This window comes from Monodon monoceros, unplaced genomic scaffold, assembly GCF_005190385.1.
Source record: "Monodon monoceros isolate NGI ecotype Baffin Bay Population unplaced genomic scaffold, NGI_Narwhal_1 Super_Scaffold_1, whole genome shotgun sequence".
In the NCBI taxonomy this organism is placed as follows: Eukaryota; Metazoa; Chordata; class Mammalia; order Artiodactyla; family Monodontidae; genus Monodon; species Monodon monoceros.
In genome coordinates this window covers 79,280,130-79,302,592 of record NW_021703765.1, presented here as the reverse complement: position 1 = coordinate 79,302,592, position 22,463 = coordinate 79,280,130, and the positions used below count along the sequence as shown (strand labels likewise).

The following is a 22,463-nucleotide window of genomic DNA, read 5'->3' as shown; positions in this document are numbered from 1 at the left end:
ATGTGTATCGTTTTTGCACCATCTTAAAGTCAGAAAACCTAGGTTGAACCATGGTAAGTCGGGGGCCGTCTCCTTTTTATGGCTGAATAATTTATATTTTTTATTGGGTATGTTTTAAGTGGATAGGAGACTTTTGAAAGAAAAAATATTTTTTAGAAAAACCAACTTTGTTGGTCATTTAGTGCCTAGTGTTTTTGTTTAATAACAGCTTTACTGAGTTATAATCCACATACCATACAATTCACCCATTTAAAGTGTACAATTCAATGGTTTTTCATTTGTTCACAGAGTTTGTGCAGTCATTGCCACAGTCAATTTTAGAACGTTTTCATCGCCCCTCATAACCCCCCCATCCCCCCCATTAGCCATCCTGATTATGTTTTAGGATGGTAAGTGGTCAGTCCTTTTGGACTGGCTGGCAGAGATTTAACTGGCTCTGATTTCCCACCACGTCACTTTCTCCACCTGTAATTATAAATGAAATTGGCCAGTTAGGTGACACTTCCTACTTGCAGGCACTTCTCAAGAATGTTTCATGTACATTATCTCAGTTAAGTCACAGGACAACCCCATAGGTTGGCTGCCATTTTTGTCCCATGTTACAGATGGGGAAACTGAGAGACGCTAAGAGGTCCGAGGTCCAGCTGGGGTTCAAACCCCCAAAGTCTTAGCCTAACCACTGTATTGTACTGATGGGGCAGCTGAGCTCCAGGCCTTTAATGCCGACTTGCACCAGCCTCTAGGGCTGTGATTCCCATCACCTACCTGCTCAGCAAATCCCCTTCCTCAGGGGGCTTTGCAGATGGGACCCTGAGCAAGGTGAGGGAGGAGAAGCAGAAGGAGAGGCAGGGGAGGTGGAAGGCTGGAGGCCAGCCAGAAACAGGCTTGGGGGCCTGTTCTCTTCCCCTCCCCCACTCTAACATAGCAGGTTCTCTGACAGGTGGGCTTTCCAGAACAGCTGAGCAGAGCCCACCTGTTCCAGGAGCCCTGGTAAGGAAGGAGCCAGCACTGCCCAGAGCATGACCAGAATTTCCAGCAAAGTTCAGGGATGCCCCCTGGTGGATTTGCACTCCTGACTCAAAAACAAAGCAGTTCTCCAAGGCTTCCCTGGATCTGTGGGGCAATGAGCCAGCCACTGAAGGCGGGGATCATTTTTCAACCTTAGCATGTGATCAAGATTCAGTATTGCATAGGGCAGAGGTGGGGGTCGGGGGTTAAGAATTAAGAACCTGGGTTCTAGCATAAGATGGAATTGGCTTCAAATCCCAGCTCTGCAGCTCAGTAACTGAGCATTTTGGGGCAAGTTGGTTGTGGTGGAGGGAAGCAGATGGACTGGGGAGGGATTCGTTTTAAGATTGGAGAGTGACTTGGTGAGGAAAACTGATAGGACCAGGTAATTGAGCAGACAGGGCATAGGGTGAGGCGTATGGGGGATGCTAGGACAGGGGCAGGTTTTGTTTTACGGGGCCTCCCAAGTAGGATCTGCACCCCCAGCTGGCTGGAGCCACCAGCCTGTGGATTCTGCCCCCAGGTAGCCGGCGGCTGGTGGATGTGATGGACGTGAACACCCAGAAAGGCACGGAGATGAGCATGTCCCAGTTTGTGCGGTACTATGAGACGCCCGAGGCCCAGCGGGACAAGCTATACAACGTCATCAGCCTTGAGTTCAGCCACACCAAGCTGGAGCACTTGGTCAAGCGTCCCACCGTGGTAGGCACCCCCACCCCCCCACCCCCAGCTGCGGTTCCCTCCCTGGCCAGCACTTGGTCAAGCGTTCCACCGTGGTAGGTGCCCCCCACCCCACCCGGCTGCGGTCCCCTCCCTGGCCACCTTCCGCTGGCCCAGGGGGAGGGCGGGAGGCGTTTGGAAGCAGGAGGAGGGTTGAGGTGTGGTGATGGGGTCCAGCTTAAGGGCACTCGGAGCCAGGAAGCGCTGACGGTGGCCTGGCTGGATTTCAGGTAGACCTGGTGGACTGGGTGGATAACATGTGGCCCCAGCACTTGAAGGAGAAGCAGACGGAAGCCACGAATGCCATTGCAGAGATGAAGTACCCGAAAGTGAAGAAGTAAGACTGCCTGGCTGGCGGCGGGACCTGGGAGGGGGTGGCTTTCAGCCTTGTGGGGGGCGGGGGCTGGAAGTGAGCCTGGGGTGAGGCCACGGCCCTGCGGGGTCGCTGCTGGGACATGAGGGCTGGGGGTCCTTGGTGTGGGCAGGTTGGCATCTTGCTTCCCTGAAATGCAGGGGCTCTGCATTCTGCTCCGGGTCTGGATTCTCCATCCAGATAGTTCTTTGGCCTCCCTGCCAGCTCTCCCTGGGGGGATGTGATCTGAAGAGGAGGAAGAGTAATGGGAATCATCTCTGTGTGCATCTGTGTGTGCGTGTGTGTGTGTGCACGTGCGTGTGTGTATGTGTACTTGTCAAACATTCGTCTTCTCCCTCCAAGTGACAGCATGTCCTGGGAGTGGATTTTTAGGGGTCCGCCACAGACCCTTTACTTTTGACAAGGGCTGGGTAGGGGTCTGGTATTTTTTGCTTCCCGCTGTTGAGACCTGGGACCTCTGATTGAAAAGAACCTTTCCTGAAAAAAGCCAGGGGCCACTTCCTCACCAGACATTCCTTAGAGAGATGGTGCCCTCTAAGCGGGAGGTTGGTGGTGGGCTGGGAAGGTGGCCACATCTAATTGCAGGGACATCACTACATGTGGTGTGACCAGCAAGTCCTGAGACTGATTATTTAACATGGGCAGAGGTAGCTACGAGCACCTTCCATGTTCTAGGACTTGTGTGGCGGACCCTTGGGATGAGAAAGTCACCTTGGGGCCCGTACCATCTCAGGCCCTCTGTGTTTCCATCTTCAAAATGAGAAGGAGATGCTGGTGGCCCAGGCAGAACTATTGCTTTGGGCTTCCTAGAAGAGTTGGCTCTGGTGACTCCAAATCCATTAGCATCTCTCTGCTCAGCCCCACTGCCAGGAGTGACCCCAGGAGCTTAAAGGCTGTGAACTTTTCACTCAGCCCTTCATTCAGTGCATATTGAATGCAAACTCTGTGCCAGGCTTTGTAAGGGAGGCCAGCATGCTGGCCCTGGGCTTCTCAAGGTTTTGCTTTCAAGCTCTCTCTCTCTTTAATTACCTCTCAGACATTTTTTTCTACCCTCAAAGCTGAAGCTCCTTACACCCCTTGGATCTGGGCTGCCTCAAAGGGAAAGATTGGGCTCAAGGAGGGGTTGGTAGGAGGGTTTTCAATTCTGTTTTGTTCCGATCCGATCACATCAAAATTTATGGAGCCCTTGGAACAGGGAAGTAAAAGATGAACAGGACTAAAAGCCCCTACCTTCTGGAGAACGTGCCATTAACGTGAGGGTAAGGTGCAGCTCTCATCCTAGGCAGAGGGAAACAGGTTCCCAGAAGGCAAATGGGGAGAGAAGGAATCCTTTTGGGCTGCTGGCATCAGGAAATCATCTTGGAGGGGATATTGACCTGGGCTTTAAAGGACAGAGGAGATGGGACGGGAGTGGGGGAGGGATGGCAGTAGGCAAGTGCCAAGGTCCTTGATGGAATCACGGAGGCAGAGCTTGAGGAAAGAGTGTGAGATTCAGATTAGTGAGAGGCAGATCCTGACCCTCGTTGATTGAGTGATTGATTGATTCAGCCTATAAACTGAACATCTGATTTGTGTTGGGCACCGGGAATAGAGCAGGGAGAAAACCAGATGAGCTCCCTGCCTGCATGGAGCTTACAGTCTATTCAGGAGACAGATGTTAATCCAACAGTCAGAGAAACAAATGGAAATTTGCAGCTGTGATGAGGCCACAAGGCAGAGACCCTCGGTGCTATGGGAGCATGTACCGGGGGATTCACTGGGTTAGGGAGGGCAGGGCAGGCCACCCTGAGCTGCAGTCTAAAGGGGAGAAGAGTTACTTAAGTGAAGAGGCCTGGGAAGAGCTTTTCTGGCTGTGTGCAGAGAGCCTGGGATGGTGGGGAGGGCTGGGGACAGGACGGGCCTGAAGGACTTGCCAAAGAAAGGCCAGTGGGGCTGGAGCAGATCAAGGGAAGGTCAATGGTGCAGGATGCGGGGTGGGTCAGGCTGACAGGGCCTGACAGTGTCATAGTGAGGGGTCTGAATTTCTCCTAAGAGCAGTCGGAAACCTCTGAGATTTTAAGCAGAGAGGTGTGTGTTCAGATTTGTATTCTGCAAATTCTGCAGCTGCCGTGTGGATTGAAGGAGGTGGGGGCAGACTGGTATGAGGAACCACTGCATCATCTAGATGAGGGTTAGAGGAGAGCACAGGACAAACAGGGCATGTATTTAGGAAGGTAAAATAGACAGCCTTGGGTGACAGATTTCAATTAATATCTACTTTGCCTCTCTGAGATATTCAGTATTCTACACTTTATTGAAAGATTCCTTTAAATAATAAGCTCTGTTAATACGTTGAGGATTCTATCTAATTACCAGAAAAAGGCTCACACACAATTTCCTAGAACCACATGTCTTGGACATATTGGTTGGACTATGTGACAAATAGATTTACAAACCCTGTCAGTGGCCGTGGGAACTTGTTATAGGATTTGAACCTTGTTAGGAAGGAAATTGTCACCTTGGAAGTAGTCCACTTGTTCGGCTGAAAAGAATGCTGATTTCAGTTAATAAGCAAGGTAAAAATCCCATGATGATGAAGTCCTCTGGGATCATAGAATGGTTCTTTGGAATTTAATTAAAACGACACTTTCTAGAAATCACAGAGCCTCCATGCTGGAGGTGCCTGGAGAGTGGAGACAGCTGAAGGGCCACCTGAACTGAGGGTTTGCAGGGGGGACGAGAGGAGGGTTACAAACCCATGACTGACTTCTCCCTGTTTCCAGGATTTATATCGTTCGATCATGGTGAGGGGGTTAGGAATTTTAATGGGTTTTGGTTCAGTTATTTAAGACAAGGGGTGGAGACAGTTGTCGAAGGGGTAGTTGCAAATTTGTGGGAGACAAAGATTTCTAAAGAGTATACTAGTGTGGGAATTCCCGGGCTGTCCATTGGTTAGGGCTTGGTGCTTTCACTGCTGTGGCGCAGGTTCGATCCCTGGTTGGGGAACTGAGATCCCACAAGCCGCATGGTGTGGCCAAAAAAAAGAAAGAAAAAGAAAAAGAGTATACTAGTGTATTAGTTACCTCTTGCTGCATTTACTTTGTATTTTGTGCAAGACACTCTTCTAAGTAGTTGGTAGAATACAGTGAATAAACAAAGTCCCTCTTCTCATGGAGCTTGTATTCTGGCTGGGAGAAGAGACAGGCCAGCAAACAAGTGAATAATATAATTTAGGAGGTGATAAGTGTCATGAAGAAGCAGGATAAAGGGAAAAGATGATGACAGGGTAGGCTGAATATCAGCTGTGCCAATGCATTTCTGCCACGGCCTTCCCCCCACCCCGCCCCTAATTTCTGCCCCACAGAAATGTTTTGGCTGTACAGAATTATTTGTCTTGGAAGATTCCATAATCGTACAAACAGTGACAATGATTTGGAAGTACCCCTGTATTAGTTGTTTATTGCTGCATAACAGATTACCCTAAAACTTCACAACTTAAAAAAATTTATGTCTTAGCAGCATCAGCTCACAGCTTCTGTAGGGCAGGAATCTGGGTGTGGCTTAGCTGGGTGATTCTGGCTCAGAGTCCTGAATGAGCTTGTGTCAAAACTTAGACCTGGGGAGTTCCCTGGCTGTCCAGTGGTTAAGACTGTGCTTTCACTGCCGAAGGCCCAGGTTCAATCCCTGGTCGGGAAACTAAGATCTCACAAGCTGTGCGGCACGACAAAACAAAACAAAACCCAAAACTTAGGCCTGGGCCTCAGTTCTTCACTATGTAGGCCTCTTCATAGGGCTGCTTGAGTGTCCTCATGACATGGCAGCTTCCTGCCCTCTGCCAGAAATGGTTTGAGAGAGAGCAAGGAGGAAGCCACAGTGCCTTTTATAACCTAATTTTGGAAGTCACATACTGCTTACTTCTGCCATATTATAGTAGTTAAAAGCAAGTCACGAAGTCTAGCCCGCACTCAAGGGAGGGAAATTTGGCCATGTCTCTGGAAGGGGTGGGGAGCTCTCAAAGACTTTGTGGACAGGTTTTAAATCCTCTGCAATCTCCTGGGTCTATGACATGGGCACACCTTTTTCACTTAGGACCGTTGGGTATTTTAACACATTCCAGAAAGAAATTAGTGAGTCTTTTCTGTTCTCACCTGCTCCTGTAGCCCACTGGGCTTGCAGAAATGAGGTTTGCTGGTGTATTAGAGATATACAGTGGACTGAAAGAGCTCAAAAGCCCAGCCAAAAGGGGATCCCGTGTAAAGCCTACATTTGGCCCCCCAAAATTGAAAATTGACTGCATTTTCTTCCCATGTGCTTTCTGGGGGTACGCAGCTGAAACAGGATGAAGACAGGCACTGGGATGACCAAGTTTCGGGGCTGCCTCTATCACTCCCTGAGCCATGGCAAAGCTTTTGTCTCCTCTTAGAGACTCAGTTTTTCCCTCTACAAAGCGGTGATCCTGTCATCCCTGCCCTGCCTCCCTCCATGATGTGGGGAAGATGGAGCCTGCAGTGGATGTGAAATGTGGTTGGGATAAGATGTTTGTCTACGTGGCCTCCTGTAGACACACAGGGTCTGCAGCTGCCATTGGAATCCTGGCATCCTCTGCTTTTTAATCTACCTTCCCTCGCATTTGCGTAGGGCATCTCTACAGCCGGTATTTACCGGCTCACCCTCATCAACCGCATTTGCTGGCATCATAAACGATCGTCCCCCGTGTGATGTATCACATAGAGAAACTGACCTAGAGAGGATGCTGATGTCACATGTGGGCCACGCCCCGGACCCCGGTCTCTGGATTCCTGGCTTTTCCCTTCTACCTCGAAAAGAAGAACAAAGAGAGCCAGCCTTTCCTGTGGTGCCATGTATGGCCCCAGGTGCTGTGTTAGACACTTAGCACCCAGATCTCAGTGATACTGGAAGCAGGTTACTATCCCCATTTAACAGACAAGGAAGCTGGAAATCATAGTGGTTCAATGCAGTAATGGATAGAGCAGCTGAGTGTAAGACAGTAGGGGCTGGTGTGGCTCTGGATAACTGGAGAGGCAGCCTTTAAAAAACATTTTTTTTTAAACGAGTGCTGGCCAGACCAAGCATATCTAGGGCCTGGTTTGGTCTGTAAGGGCCACCAGTTAGAGGTTCCTGACTAGTTTTAACAAATGAGATGCTGAGATCCAGAGGGGGGAAGGATTTGGTCCAGTGTCACATAGCTGGTTAGAATAATTATAGGGCTGTTGCTTGGTACTGCACTTACACAGATGAATCTAGTGTGGTCCCTACTCACAAGGATCTGGGCATTTGTGACTTAAAAAGTAATATGGGGGAGTTCCCTGGTGGTCTAGTGGTTAGGATTCGGTGCTTTCACTGCGGAGGCCCGGGGAACCAATCCCTGGTCGGGGAACCATCCTGCTTGCTGCGTGGTGCAGCCAAAATACAAAATAAAAAAAAAAGAGAAAAGTAATATGTCTCCCATGTGGACAGCCTGATCCTGTTGTCAGGGCCTTCTCCTCTCTGAGTTCATTTAATTCAATGACTGGTGCTCAAATCCAAGGTCGGGGATTGTCTTTGTCATTACTATCTTTTCTTTTAAATAGGCAGAGCATACATAAGGTAAAAAATTTAACCAGTTCCAGGGAGTTTACAGTTTAACCTCACAGCAGGCCATCAGGGAGGTACTAATGGGTGAGCCATCCAGTAAATGACACAAGGAAGCAACACCCTGGGCCAGGGCGTTGACCACCTTTAAATGGCTTAATGTTCAGTTCCCTAAAATGGGGATTATTAGGTTGTTTTAAGGATAAAATGGTATCATGCATGTAAGCAACTATTATTATGAGCACTTGATAATTGGAACCTATTAATTAATAATGCTGGGTAGCCCAGGGAATGGGATTTGGCCAAAGAATCGAGAAGTTTGATTTCTGCCCCTGCAGACACCATACCACCATCTCCTGGCCCCCCTTGTGGTTTATGGGGGAAGGGTGGGATGGGAAGAGGGCTGTGGTCCTGATGAGCGTGCCCTGGAGGGGGGACTTCTGATTTGAGCTGGACTGACTTCTTCAGTTAGTGGTTGAGGTTTGGCTGTAACCTGCACGCTCGGCTTCTTGAGATCTTGGGATTTACCAGGGACACCTGGGGAGAAGCGCTGAGAAACTCTGAGACAGGCTGCTTGGGTAAGCACCCCACTACGAGGGTAGTGATCAGGGTGAGTCACCACCTCTGAGCCTGTCTTGCTTTCTCATCTGTAAAATGGGTACAGTCCTGCAAATGACCTTACAGGGCTGTTGTGAAGATTGGATTAAGTAATCAAAGTGTTTATCTCAATTAATTCCCACAATAGTTCTATGATGTGGGGTTACACAGCTCCTAAGGGGGCAGGTAGGGGCAGGCGCAGGAAAGAGCATCTTAGGTTGCAGATGAACGTCAGGTCACCTCCCTGCCCCCAGGGCGAGGAAGCTGCTGAGAGAGGGGAAGTGGTTGTCCAAGGTCACAGCTAGTCTGTTTTAGGGCCAGAGCCGCATCCCTGATCTCTGGGCTGCCATACCCGGGATCAGACAAGCCCTCCACCCCCTGGCACTGGTCCTTTCTATAGCTTTGCCCCGAGGGGTGCGTTTCAGGAAGGTGGTTTTGCTGGGTCGTCGCCTTCAGCAGCAGGACGGCGTCCAGCCTCCCTGAAAACGGGCGTGCTGGAGTCCCCGAGCGCCTGCCAGTAGAACGGAGGTGGGGAGAGCTACCCTCGTGCCCCCACCCAGCCCGGGCGAGGGGGCGGCCGTGGGCGGCGGCGTCCCCTGGCGCTGGTCGGGCGCGCTTCCCTGTCGCCGCCGCGGCCTCCCTCTGCCTCCCTGGCAGCCGCCGTGCCGCGCGGGTGTTCAGTTTCTGCGCGGGGATGAGCGCAGGCTGCGCCCGGCTCCCCGAGAAAAGAACGAAGCGAGCGAGGGCTCCGCGGTCCTCGACAGGGGCCTGGCAGCACCGTGGAGGGGGCTCGGCTCTGGTCGCCGGGGCCGGACGAGTGTCGAGCCTCAGCCGCCAAAGGGGACGCCCGGGAGCCGCGCTGCAGTCGAGGGTAACCGCGGGCGGGGCCGGGCGGGCGTTCCTGCGCTGCGCCCCGCGGGCCCGGGGCTGCCCGGGAGCCCCTCACTCCTTCGGGGCGCACCGGGGCGGGGTGTGGGTCGCCTCCCTCCCGCGGGCTGCACGGCCGGCATCACGGAGCCGCTCTTTGTGTCTCCTGGGGCTGCGTGTAAGTGTGTAGCGTGTGTGCACGCGCGCTCGGCGCCTCCAGCCCCGTCACCCGGTGCCAGCTTTCCAGGTCCCCCCCCGCGAGACCTTTGCCCGAGGGGACGCCGCCTGGGCTGCCGGGGGAGTTTCGCTAAGTTGGAGGGAAAAGGGCGGGGTGGGGCTGCCCCGCCTCCCCAGACCCGAGGCAGCGCCCCAAAGTTGGTGCTGCAGGTGCAGCGCCCCCTCCTACCACGCTCCTCCCCAGCCAGCCCCGGCCTTGGGAGGTGGGAAGCCCCCAAAAGCTTAGGTCGCGGGTGCCGGGTTCTCAGGCGCCAACTTGGAGGGTGTCCTACACAGATGCCGCCTGCGCCGTGAGTGGGGGTGTCGAGGGGCGCGGCTTTCCGGGCAGGGGGCGGCCGAGGCGGAAACCAGGCCGGCTGGCCGGCCGCGGCGAGAGCTTAGCGGCCGTGGCACCGAGCCGGGGTGCCCATGTGACTGCGGTGTGCTTTGGAAGAGGAAGCTGTTAGAGGTCAGTGCAAAGGCGTCACGCCAGAGCGAGCGAGAAGCAGGAGTGAGGGGGGAAACGCGGAATGAGTGCGGGGCAGGCGAGGAGGCAGGCGGGGTGACGGCTGCAGGGGCCCGGGACAAAAGCCGCCCCGTCCCAGCTCCCCTGGCCACCCTAAAGCGTGCACTTGCCCGGCAGGAGGGGCGGTCCAGGCCTGGCAGCCAGGAAATGAGGGACATGGGAGGAGGGGCCTTTCATGGAGAGGCGGGGCTGGAAGTGGCGCCCCCAAGCTCCGAGGGGCCTCGGAGGGTGCTGGAGGGTGACTGGGAGGGGAGAGCAGACGCAGGCTCAACTTGGAGAACTTTCCCTTGTACGCAGCAGCCGCAGCTCGCAGGGATTGCGTTTCCGCGTGTGCTGGGGAGGCTGGAACTGCGGCAGGAGATTGGCAGGTTGAAGGTGGACGACCTGTTTGGCCGGGGAGACTTGGGTCCTGGAGCCCAAGAGCCCAAGAGCCAAGCTCCTCTCCTTTCTGCTTTGGGCCCCTGGGTGGGTATCCAGCTGCAGACCGAAGGAAGCACCTAGCCTTTCTCCACCCCACAAACACTTAAATTGTTTTCCCCAGACTGTGTTCTGCTCAGGCCTGGAGGAGGTGGAAACCAAGGTTAGATTAAAGAAAGAGAAGAAGAAAACCGAGAGGAAGAGTGGTTTTAGGAAAATGAGGACTAATATTTTGAAGTGGTGCCTGGAGAGAAGAGGCCGGCGTGGTCCATGGGGGTGGGGTGGACTGGGGCTTTAGCAGGCCCCCTACCCCTCCAGTTCCTTGGAGAGAAGAGAATCACCCGGGCCTTCAGAGTGGGGACCTGGCTTGGGTGGGCCGGGAGGAGGCAGCAGGGTGTGGAGGCGGAGCCGGAGCCGGAGCCGGAGCTGGGACTTTAACAACCCCAGCGCCAGCAGCACAGCCCGCGCCTGTCTTCGTGACAGGGCTGCGTCCTGTGCTGTCAACTACACCCCTCCGATGGGGTTGCTAGGCAGCGGGGCTCTGATGTGCAGGAAGGCCTTCTGATTTGTCAGCCTCCTGCAGACACATGGTTAAGGCTCCTTCCAGCCTATCCGGAGGAGGGACGCGGGGCACGCCGCGTGCATAGTGCCGAGCCCCGGGTCCACCTGAATGTGAGGTGCAAAAGGCAACCAGAGGGAGGGGGCGCCTGGAACCCTTCAGCCTCCTAACCAGCTCAGCCCACGTCCCCCCGGCCCCCACCATTATCTCCTCTCAGGCTGCTGGCTCCTCCCTGCCCGACCCCGCCCCATTCCTCTCCTCTTCCCAAACCATGGAAAAGCAAAGTGCAGCGGGGAAAAGCGGTCAGTGGGGTAAGCGTGTGTATGCGGGCCTCCGGAGGTGCGAAGGTGTGGGAGCATGAGCCGTGGGGGACTGCCCCAGCCGTGCTCTTGTGGCTTTTGGGGGAAGGGGTGGGTGAGAGGGAGGGGGCCCTGGCACTGCCGTCTGCCAGGCCGGGACCTGGAAGCCTGTCTGTCCCCTCTCCTCCTAAGCTCTGCTCACCCCTAGGAGGGCAGCAAGTGGAGGGAGGAGGGAGGGGACGGGTGAGTTCCTGTAAGGAAGGGTGGGTTGTCTGGCAGTTGCTAGAGCTTAGAAGGGGGGCTGCTGGCAGGTTTCTTCTCCCAAATGCCCTCCCTCTGTCCAAGCCGTTCAGGGCCGGGCTCTCCCTCTCTGACTCCTTCCCTCCCTCTCTGCCACTCCACCCCGCCACCCCGAGGGTCTTTATCGCTTTACTTTTTTTTTTAGCAGCTTTATTGAGGTACAGTTCACATACCATTCATCCACTTAAAGTGTACAATTCAATGTTTTTTAGTATGTTTACAGAGTTGTGCAACCACCATCAATTTTGGTACATTTTTGTCACCCCACAACGAAGACCTGTACCCATTAGCAGTCACTCCCCATTTCCTCCCAACACCCCCAGCCTCTGGCCACCACTAACCTGCTCTCTGTCTCTGTAGATCTGCCTACTCTGGACATTTCATACGTGGAATTATACACTGTGGTCTTTTATGGCTGGTACCCTTGTACTTCCAGCTGCATTGCTTACTTTGCAGTCATTTGCAGTTTGCCTTGCCATTTAACTTTCCCAGGGTCGCGCTCCCTTAAGAGTGTTTCATCCTTAATGGCAGGGGTCTTATGCTTTTCTCTAAGTGCCATGCCTGGCTCTGGGCTGGACCACTGGTTGGCTCTCAGTACATGATTGTTGAATGAATGAGGAGATGAATGGGGACTAGTAATTGGCAAGCTATGCAGGTGGTTTACAGCTGAATTCCAGAGGGCCCAGTTGCTGCAGAGGGGCCTGGCAGCTTGGGAGAACTGCAGGTATAGGAGCTGGAAGGAGCAGAAATGAAGCCTCTTGCTTGGGTAGGAGGCAGGGGTGGGGCAAGAGTAAAAACCGTCTTCGAGGAAGGAACCAAGTGGCCTGTGGGTTGCCAGCTCTCTCGCGGGAACCTGAAAACAAAAATGCCTCTCCCAGCCTTGGGGGCAGGTAGCCAATGCTTGAGATTCGCCACCTGATCACAGGGGCTTCCCCCATGGGGAACTCCGATTAGATTTGGGTCTTAAAAAAAAAGAAAATTCCCCAGTGTCAGCGTTTATAAAAGGGCAGCAGGTCAGGCATCTCTGAAGCTGTTTGCTCGCCTCCTGTGATTCAGGCATTGAATTGTTTTTCTGCTTCCCCACCTCTGTGCTGCAGGTACTGTCTGATGAGCGTGAAAGGTTGTTTCACTGACTTCCACATCGACTTTGGAGGCACTTCCGTTTGGTACCATGTTTTCCGGGGTGGGAAGGTGAGTTGAGTCTCTTCAGATCTCTGTACACGCCTGGCTGTTTGTGCATGGAGGGGCTCGCTCACCTTTCTGCTTCTGCCCCCGCCTCCAGCCAGACCCCACCCTGTGAGGACTTTCTCACCCTCTGTCTTCTTCTGGAGGGAAAGATCAAGGTCAACTCCTCACCCTCTTTTCTTCTTCTGGAGGGAAAGGTCAAGGTCAACTCTTTTGCATCACATCTGGTCACCCTTTCACACCTGCTTGCCCAGTCCAGTGTCCTACGTATCTTGGGCCAGATTAGAACTCCAGATGTGGCTCCCAAGAACCTCCAGCATTTCATTTCCCCCAGCTGTCATCTCAGCTCCAGCACTGGGACCTTTTAACTTAAAAGTCTAGTTGCCTGCAAGAACAGTTTACATTAGGGACAGACATCACCCAGAGAAAGGACGTGAGGCATGTGTTCAGGGTGCTCCTGCTGTGTCTGCTCCTGTGTGCATGTCCACGTGGGGACGTAGGGGTCCCTGCATGGAGGTGGGTGCTCCTTGAGAATACGTGTGTGCTGCCCTGCTCCTCTGGGTCTGCGTGTGCATTTGTCTTAACCGAATGTGTTGGAAGAAATTCCGGGTAGGAAGTCATCCCTCTTGGTTCCAGATGTTTTTCCTCCTTCTCCAGAGCCAGCACAAGCTGGTTTTATTTATTGGGCCATTTTATCCTACAACTTAGGAAATTCCCCTTCTTTTGCTTCCCCCACCTCCCTGACAAGCCCACGGCTCAGGAGAAAGAATGTTCCACTCAGTCCAGGAAGTCTTCCCACCCTGGTGTTTCAGCTGGAACGGAGATTCTCTAAAGGCGGGCAAGGGGTGTCCCAGAAGGGCGGTACAGCCTTCCCTGCCACCCCAGAGACCCTTTGGGCCTGGTCCTGGAAGGGTCTCCGGGGATGTGTCCTCCCCCATCCTCCCTGCTCCCAGGCAGGTGGGGCTGTCTTCTGGGTTGTGGCAGAGCCTGGAAGAAATCAGACTTTGGCCTGGATCTTTAACTGATTGCTTCCTTTTCCTTCTAAGATCTTTTGGCTGATTCCTCCAACCTTGCACAATTTGGCACTGTACGAGGAGTGGGTGCTGTCAGGCAAACAGAGCGACATCTTCCTGGGAGACCGTGTGGAGCGATGCCAAAGAATTGAGCTGAAACAGGGCTACACATTTTTCATCCCTTCCGGTAGGTTCCCACAAGGCTGCCACTGGGCTCTTAGCAGCCTCCTGTTGGCCAGGTGGCCTCAGCCAGGTGTTTAGGCCAAGTGATGGGGTTTCTCTGGGCCTCCTTGCCCTTGGCAGTCCCTGAGAGAAGGAGAGAAGCAGGCCTCAGGCTGCAGGGAAAAATAGCCTCTCACATCTTACCTGTTTTTTCCTGCCTGTGGGCTAGAATTCTCTCTTGGGGAGAAAGCCTCCTGAGGGCCCTCCCTCAGGGGAAGTTTGAATGCCTTCCTCCAAGATGTCCTGCTGAGATTTCTGAGGGTGAGGATGAGGGTGGTCCTGTGGGGAGGGGAGGGGCAACTTTATCCTGATGGCTGGGGAGGGGAGAAGGGGGAGTTGGCCCAGGGGAAGGGGTAGAGGGGAATGCGCCCAGAGTGGCAGCTTCCTTCCTGCAGAACAAGATGAAATGTAATTGGGATCAAGGTCAGTTTCTGTACTTGCACTCGCCCCTTTAAAAAAAAAAAAAAAAAAAAATTAACTACAACTATAGCAGAGGGCAATAATTAAGAGCATGGGCCCTGGGGCCAGAAAGCCCCGCCCTAATTCAAATTCCTGCTCTGCTGCTTACAAGCCTGACTTCCTGAAAATGACTTAAGCTCAGTGCCTCAATGTTCTCATCTGTAAAATGGAAGACTTCCCAGGGTGGTAGTGAGGACTGAGTGAACCGAGACCTATTTGCCTACAGCTCCTGGGAGATGGGCTGAGGGCTTTTGGCCAGTTACAGGCTGAGTCACTAGTAGATGTGGCAGATGACCTGGGAATCTTAGGCTGCATTTTAGTGGAAGTGTTTTACCCAGCATGAGGGAGGTGACAGTCCCACTGTATAGAGTGAGAGGGTCAGGCCACATGTAGGAGACTGTGTTCCTCGTGGGTTGTAATGACTTACCCTCATGGGTAAGTCAACCTCGAGAGAGAGAAGAGTCTGGATACCACATCAGGTGAGGTGAATTTGAAGGAGGAATTGGGTTGTTTTACCCAGGAAGTGAAGGTGTATGGTAATGGCCATTGGCCAGTTGAAGGATCATATCTTGGAAGACAAGGTATAGCCAAGTGGTATTGGAATGAGTTGCTCTGCTAGGCACTGAGCTCCCCGTCACTGGAGGTACACAAGTAGAGGCCATATGCCAAGGAGCCTGCAGGGAAATTGCCACTGAGTGGAAGCTTGGATCTTAGGGTCCAAGGCCTCCTTTGAGGCCACTAAGATCCATTGGATGGAGAAACTGGTCACACTTAAGTTGGACTGGAGTTGGCCTTGGGTCTGGACATCAAGTCAGTGTCAACTGAAGGGGGAGCGGTTGTGGTAGCAGTTCCCACCATGGGGATGGGACCTGCACACGCGGGCTCTTCTAGAAAGTTGGGCAGAGATTTCACTATTAGGGAAGTTTGGGATTTGGAGGTGGCGGGGTTTAGTAGGGGTGACTTTGTTTTCAGGGCCCCAGGTGCATCCTTGGAGCTGCTTAACTCTGGGAGGGGAGAGACTGCTGCTTGGGACAGGAGGGAATTGTAGTTGGTGGACAGCATTTAGGGAGCACAGCCTGGAAGGAGGTGGTATCCTGCAGCGTGTTCAAGGCCACTGCAGGTGTGGGAAGATTGGCCCTGGTAGATTCAAAGGGAGGCTGGCGTGCGCTTGGCCTTGCTGCCGTCTTTGTGACTTTGGGCTGATCTCTTCCCCTCTCTGGGCCTCAACTGTCCCATCTCTACAGTGGGGGCAGGGTGAGGCTGAACTCTGGGATCCTCAGGCTCCCTCCCAACTCTGTCCCCTGAGTGCAGGCCTCCTTAGCCTCCCTGGGAGGACAGGCGTTTTTCTCGCAGGGCCTTTTTCAGAACCGAGAGGTGGCCCATTGCTTTCCCCCGATCTGGGATGGGAAGGGTGTTAATTTTGGTGCCTTAAGCAAGCAGGAAAAGGTCTCAAGAAGCAGCATCTAAGTCCCAGCAGGGGTGTGACTGTGTGTTGAAGGCAGGAAGAGGGGACGCGGATTTGAACTGCAGCTGGTAGGAGTCTATTTAGAATTCAGCAAAGACTTTTGGCCCTAACAGTCTTGAGTGAGACACCAGGATTTTTTCCCTGGATTTTGGGAAGCAAAAAAGGGACAGTTGGAATTTGTCACCTTCTCAAGGGCAGGGTGTACATGTGGTTCCCAGACATTGATTTCATGAAGTTAAAAAAAAAAAGGTGGGAACTGATATCAACGTTATTATCTTGTAGTTTTGCTAAATATGGGCACTAATTTAAAAAAACAACCTGTCAGCTACTTTTGCTGATGTTTCATGAAAGGAGGACTATTCTGACACTAAAAAAGATGGGAGTACATAATTCCAAAATAAAGGACAGTCACTACTTGAAATTTGATGGGTTTGAGTTTATGAAAATCTATGCCATCTTCATTTTTCTTATTTTGTTGTCAACCAGTGAAAAATAAAGGACCAGAGTTTTGGAGTCACTGAACTAGCTGAGCATCTTGGGTCCTCACACCCTCTGAACCAGACACACATCTGAGATTTGTGGTAGCTGGGATGTGGCTTTGGGGAGAGAGCCTTGGGGAATCCCGCCACTGCACATGAGCTTTTGGGTGTGGAAAGTGGAGAATCTAATTCTGGCATTTCCCACCTCTGATCTGGGTTTTCACCTCCACAGTGTGACCTTCGATGTGCCCTACCTCACGCTGGCCTCAAGCTTCCCCATCAGCTCTGTGAAAGCTCGTGGATGCCATTGGGTTAGGAAGATTTTAAGTGTCACAGTATCTTTGTGAGACTTGGTTTATCTTTTTCTTCTTTTGTCTGAGGGTGAAGGGGTTGGGTGCTAGCTATGCTTCAGAGGTGGTGGTTCTTCAGGCCTTGGGCAAGTCTGAGAAACAGTAACTCCTAGCTATTTAACAGTATAAATAGGACCTGATCTCTTGGACCTGAGATGATCTATCTGTGAAATGGGTACAGAGCAGAGACGGGCTGGCAGTGAAGCAGGCTGAGGTGGAGGCGCTCTGGGAAACTGGGGAATTGCTGCTCGGCTCCAGCCAGTTAGGGCTGGAGGGCCTGGTGGGCCCAGCTTCTCATTTTTCTGGAGAGGAAAGCACTTCAGATAGCCTTGTGAAATTTCCCCATTTTTTAAAAAAAATTTATTTATTGTTTTGTTTTTGTTTTTGGCCACATTGGGTCTTTGTTGCTGTGCGCAGGCTTTCTCTAGTTGCGGCGAGCAGGGGCTACAGTTTGTTGCGGTGCACGGGCTTCTCATTGCGGTGGCTTCTCTTGTTGCAGAGCATGGGCTCTAGGCACATGGGGTTCAGTAGTTGCAACACATGGGCTCAGTAGTTGTGGCTCGCTGGCTCAGTAGTTGTGGTGCACAGGCTTAGTTGCCCCGCGGCATGTGGGATCTTCCTGGACCAGGGCTCGAACCCGTGTCCCCTGCATTGGCAGGCAGATTCTTAACCACTGTGCCACCAGGGAAGCCGGAAATTTCCCCATTTTGATAACACAGGTGGGTCAAACTGTACATGTCCCTGGGTCTGATGCAGCCCGTGGCCTGGCAGTTTGGGCCCCTGGTACCAGCTATGAGGTCCCAGAGAGGAGAGGCCATCCTGGCTTCATCCTGGCAGCCACAGTGCCCAGCCCCGGGCCTGGGCCAGCACAGGGAGTTCGTGGATGCTCCTGAGGGCCGTGGGCCTCTGTGAGGCACCCCTGAGTTCTGGGACCTTTGGGTTTATCCCTGCAGCAGCCACACAGATGTGGGTCAGGGGCCTTTTCATTCCGAACCCTGAGCGTTTGGGCTGTGGGTCAGACACCATGTTCCCCCGCGGCCTTCTCGGCCCTTCATGTCCCAGAGAATACCCGTCAGTTGGTTTTGTGGGTCGCCTGATTTCCTTTCGTGGCTGGATCTGTCCCTTGTCGCGTGGCCTGATAGCCTCTGTTGTCGCCTTCATGTTGTTGGAGACTCTGGCCTGGAAGCAGGAGGCAGATGCCAGCATCCTCGGTGCAGTCACCAGTCTGGGAAAACTTGCTCTCTCGTGCTTCCTGGGATGCAATGAATGAGTATCGGGAGGGTGGATTCAGATGGGGCTTCTGAATGCTTTATTTCCACTCCCTGGTTCTTCCGGAGGCAATTGTTTATTTAAAAAACTTTTTTTTTAAAAATCTTTTTACTTTTTTTAAATTTAAAAAATTTTTTGGCCGCACTGCACTGCATGTGGGATCTTAGTTCCCCGACCAGGAATGGAACCAGCGCCCCCTGCGGTGGAAGCGCCGAGTCTTAACCACTGCACCACTAGGGAAGTCCTAGAAGCAAGTGTTTAAGTAATGGAGCAGATGTGAGGAGGGCTGGGGGCAGGGACTGGGCAGTGACTCTAATCCAGGCCAGGCTGCCTGACCTACCTGCGAGGCACTGGCCTGGGGAGGAGAGGAGAGTGGAGAGAAGCTTCTAGAACCCCTGGAATGTCAGTACAGATTCCCTGCCCCTCTCCTTGCAACAGCACCTCTCACATCAGGGGAATAGATGTAAGTCAAGTGAGTCTGCGTTTCCAGAAGGGAGAGTCCGGGGCTGATGAATGCAGATTCACGAGGGTGCCGTTCTTTCCAAAGCCCTCGTGATGGACGGGACTACCACGAGTATCAGTGGCAGTTGCTCACACGGTTTGAGTTCTTACAAGGGAAGCAGTGGTCTTCTTCATTTCACACGGGCACGTGGAGGCCAGGAGAGGGGACAGGCAGGTGCCCCAGGCCACGTGGTGAGTCAGCACTGGGGACAGTCTCCAACCCGGGTCCCCGGACATGGGCTTTCATAGGCATTAGGTGGGCATGCGAGGAGCATAGGAAAGGGACCCAGGAACCTTTGTCCCATTCAGGCTTCACCCTACCATGAGCATGTGCTTGAAACCCGGCTGTCCTAGGTCCCAGTCTTAGGAAATGTTGCTTGAATAATGCTGATGGTGGTAACAACAATAGTAATAGACAGTGTGGCTCCGCTTGGTGGAAACAAAAAAAAATGTACAGTTGAGAATATCAGCTGGTACACAGCTGAGGCGGAGAGGCTGAAGCAGATGTGGAAAACGGGACTTGTTTTTTTTGTTTTTTTTTGGCCTCGCCGCGGGGCCTGCAGGATCTTGGTTCCTGGACCAGGGATAGAACTTGTGCCGCCTGCAGTGGAGGCGCAGAGTCTTAACCACTGGATCGCCAGGGAAGTCCTGGAAACCGGGAAACTGGGACTTTAGAGGCGCAGCCGCACTGCTGCACGGGGCGGGGCGGGGGGCAGGGAGGTGGTGGGGAAGGAGCCCAGGTAGCCCTGCAAGGGCACACCTGGCGGGCAGAGCGGCAGCCAGAGCTGTGGGCGGGTAGCCGCAGAAACAGGTTACGTAAAGCCTTTGCTCCTGTGCTCCTGGCTGGCGGGTTGCCCCTGCCTTCCCCTGAGCGCCACCAGGTCTGTCCCACCGATTGTCCCTAGCAGGGGAGGGCCCGCCGCCCAGAGTGTTGACACAGATGCCAGCAGTGGCCTCGCAGCCTCCGAGCTCTCTTCCCAGGTGGCAGCCCGGCTCCTGGCAGCCGTGGCCACCCGTGGCTGCCTGTGACTCAGGGCTGGCGTGTTCGGCTCACTGAGGAAAGAGGCTGGAACTGCTCCCGCTCGGTGTGGGCGGGGAGGCCTCTATACTTTGCCTCCGAGCAAATGAATTAGCCTCAGGGTTATGGAGAGGGCTTGGGATCTCAGGTTGCCCCTGTCTGTCCCCTTTCCCCTCTGCTGACCCTCTGTCTTTCACCGTGAGTCCCTTGGCCTCTGCCTGTCCTTGTCTTCGCCTCTGTCTTTCTTGGTTCCCTTTTTGCCTCCCCTCCGTGTTCGCAGGCCTGTCTCCCGGGACTCCCAGGCCTGTGCTAATAAGCCTGTGATGTAGCGGCAGTGCAGCATGGCAGTTAAAAATGGAGCCGCTGTCGCTCACCTGCTGTGACATCATTCAGCAAGTGACTTACTTCTCGGAGCCTGGGTTTCAGCATCTGTAAATGGGAGTGGGTTATAATGCCACCCCTCCCCTCACTCTGCACTGTCCAGTATGGTAGCCAGGAGCTGCATGGAGGACTGTTGAGCACTGGACACACGTTCAGTCCATCATTGAAGGAATTAGGCGGCTTGCTTTGTCTCTAGCCTTCATGGACCAAGCGGAGGCCAACTCCCTGGGTCCCAGTCCTTATAAGTGACTTCACTTTCCTGTGGCTCAGCCTTCTCGTCCGTAATTTGGGGGTGAATGTCGCATGTACCTTGGAGGGATCTTGTGAAGATTAAATGAGAGGAGCCCTGTAAAGCCCTCAGGCCAGTGCCTGGCACAAAGGTAGTCCTCAGTTATCCTTCTCATGATTGCAGTGCCAGCCTTTGGGCCAGGAGCTCAGGGAGATGAAAAAGCCGTGCCCCAAGGTGTTAATAAGCTGCAGTCAGCAGGAGAGAGACTTGGGGCAGAGCAGAAGCAGAGCTTCTGCAGGTGTCATGTGGTAGAGGAGACTGCCTGGAAATGGGCCTTGGAGGATTTTGATGGCAGGGGGTGGCTTCGGGCAGAGGAGGCATCTGGGTTCTGGCGGGATGTCACGACCCTTAGTTGTGGCCCCGAGCAATCCTTGACACCTCCTGAGATGGATGGTCGCTGGGATGATGAGGAAAAGGCTTAAGGACATATGAGTAGCCTGAGTGAGGGGTTTTCAGCTCCCTGGCCTGCAGGGGAGAGGGACAGGGCCTGCCTCTCTGTTGGCTGCTGCAGCCAGGTCCATTGTAACACTTTATCACCAAGGTCTTCAGGACAAGGGGGTTGGTCTGCAGTTGCCCAGGACCGACTTGAGCTAGCCAGGGGTCACTGCCAGCAGCAGTCAGTGGGGCTGTGGGTCTGGGTCCTCTAGGCCAGCCAGGACCTCAGCCCTCTGCGTCAGGCAGCCCGAGCATCCTCCCTCTGGCCCTGGGTGCTCACCTGGGCCTCCTGCGCCCTCCTGCATGTGGGCATAATGGGGGCCCCCAAAGGGCCAGTGGCTGACCCTCTCTGTGCCCTCCCCACCCCAGGCTGGATCCATGCAGTCTACACCCCCGTAGACTCTCTGGTGTTCGGCGGAAACATTCTGCACAGCTTCAACGTGCCCATGCAGCTGCGGATCTACGAGATCGAGGACAGAACGCGGGTGAGGCGGCTTCCTTTTCTTCTCGTGGCCACACCGGCCCCCGAGCTCTGCCTGGTGCTTGGGGCGCATGGGACGGTCATTCCGAAGTCCTTTCTGGTCCCTTGTCCCTCCTGCTCCCTGCCTCAAGCTGGGTCTTGGTCCTGGTTCTGCAGGGCAGTGGGTGCCCGCGAGAGCCCCACCCAGAGCCCCGGGAGTTTCTGTTCACCTCCAGGCTGGTGACAGCCGAAACCCCCTGTTGAAGAGGAAGTATCTCTTGAGAAAGCACCGTGAGATGTCAGGAACCGTGCCTCTTCCTTCTTCCCACGTGTATGAAGGGATGTGAGGGAGTGGGGGGATTTCATGGCTGTTGTGGTGGTGGTTTGGAGCAGGGGGCGGGGGCTGGACCTTGGAAGGCAGGTCAGGTCTTGACCATGTGGGGGCCCCAGATGTGATGTAGGACCCCGAGGAAGCCAGTGTCTGTGAGTCCCCCAGGGACTATCTGAGTTCTGCCTCAATGTCTGCTTGTGGCTGGCGGGGGGGCGGTCCCCTTTTCTCCTTGATGGTTTCTCAGACACTGCATCCCACCCCCAGCCCCATGCCCTAGGAGCAGGGGCCAAGGCTCAGATACTTGACAATGGGCCCTCTGCCGTGCTCTGTTCCATTCCATGAGGTTCCTCTGAAAAGCACTGGCTCTTCCTTGCTGGAACTTGACCCAGTGTCCCCAGGCATTTGAGACAGGTCTGAGAGTGGGAAACTGGTGCAAAAAGGGCCTACTTCTTCTTTTCTCTTATAGTTCTTCAAATATTGCTTCTGTCTTTCTTTTTTTTTAATTGAGATATAATCCACATACACAAAGTGCACAACTCAGTGGCATTGAGCACATTCACAGTGCTGTGCAGCCATCATTTCTAATTCTAAGACATTCTCATCACCCCAAAGAAACCCCATACTCAGTAGCAGTCACTCCCCAGTCCCCCCTCCCCAGCCTCTGGCAGTCACTGGTCTGCTTTCTATCTCTATGGATTTGCCTGTTCTGGATATTTTATGTAAATGGAATCATATAAAATGTCCTTTGGTCTGGCTTCTTTCACTTAACATCGTGTCTTCAAGTTCATCTACGTTGTGGTATTTGTCAGTGCTTTGTTCCTTTTTATGCCTTAATCATATTCCATTGTATGGATAGACCACACCTGGTCTTCTTGGGCTTTGCCTTGGAGTTGACTTTTTTCCCAGAGAGGGTTGTCAGGCCCGGACCCTAAGGAAACATCTCATAGAAGCAGATACTCTGTGCCCAGGGTTCATGCCTTTCTTGGTCTTGTTTCCAGGCCTTGGTCTGCATGGAATCACATACATGAGTCAAAGTCTTAGCCAGTGTGTATGCATCTGACCTTTTTAATAGCCCCAGTGTTGAGGGACCTCTTCCAAGAGTTTCCTGGGGACCACTTTGAACCATATTCAGTGGGCAGGTAGGTGTGTTAAC

General features: G+C 53.5%; 1 protein-coding gene across 13 annotated transcripts in view; it reads left to right on the top strand.

The window, feature by feature from the left end:
- KDM2B (lysine demethylase 2B) overlaps positions 1–22,463 on the top strand; it is a 124,151-nt gene that overhangs the window by 28,218 nt on the left and 73,470 nt on the right. For 7 of the 13 annotated variants that reach the window (XM_029232813.1, XM_029232777.1, XM_029232766.1 and 4 more), the window contains 5 exons: positions 1,532–1,710; positions 1,959–2,065; positions 12,551–12,644; positions 13,685–13,838; positions 20,889–21,004. In XM_029232813.1, coding sequence (XP_029088646.1) covers positions 1,532–1,710; positions 1,959–2,065; positions 12,551–12,644; positions 13,685–13,838; positions 20,889–21,004 — 650 coding nt within the window. The other 6 variants (XM_029232846.1, XM_029232837.1, XM_029232855.1 and 3 more) reach the window with 6 other exon arrangements.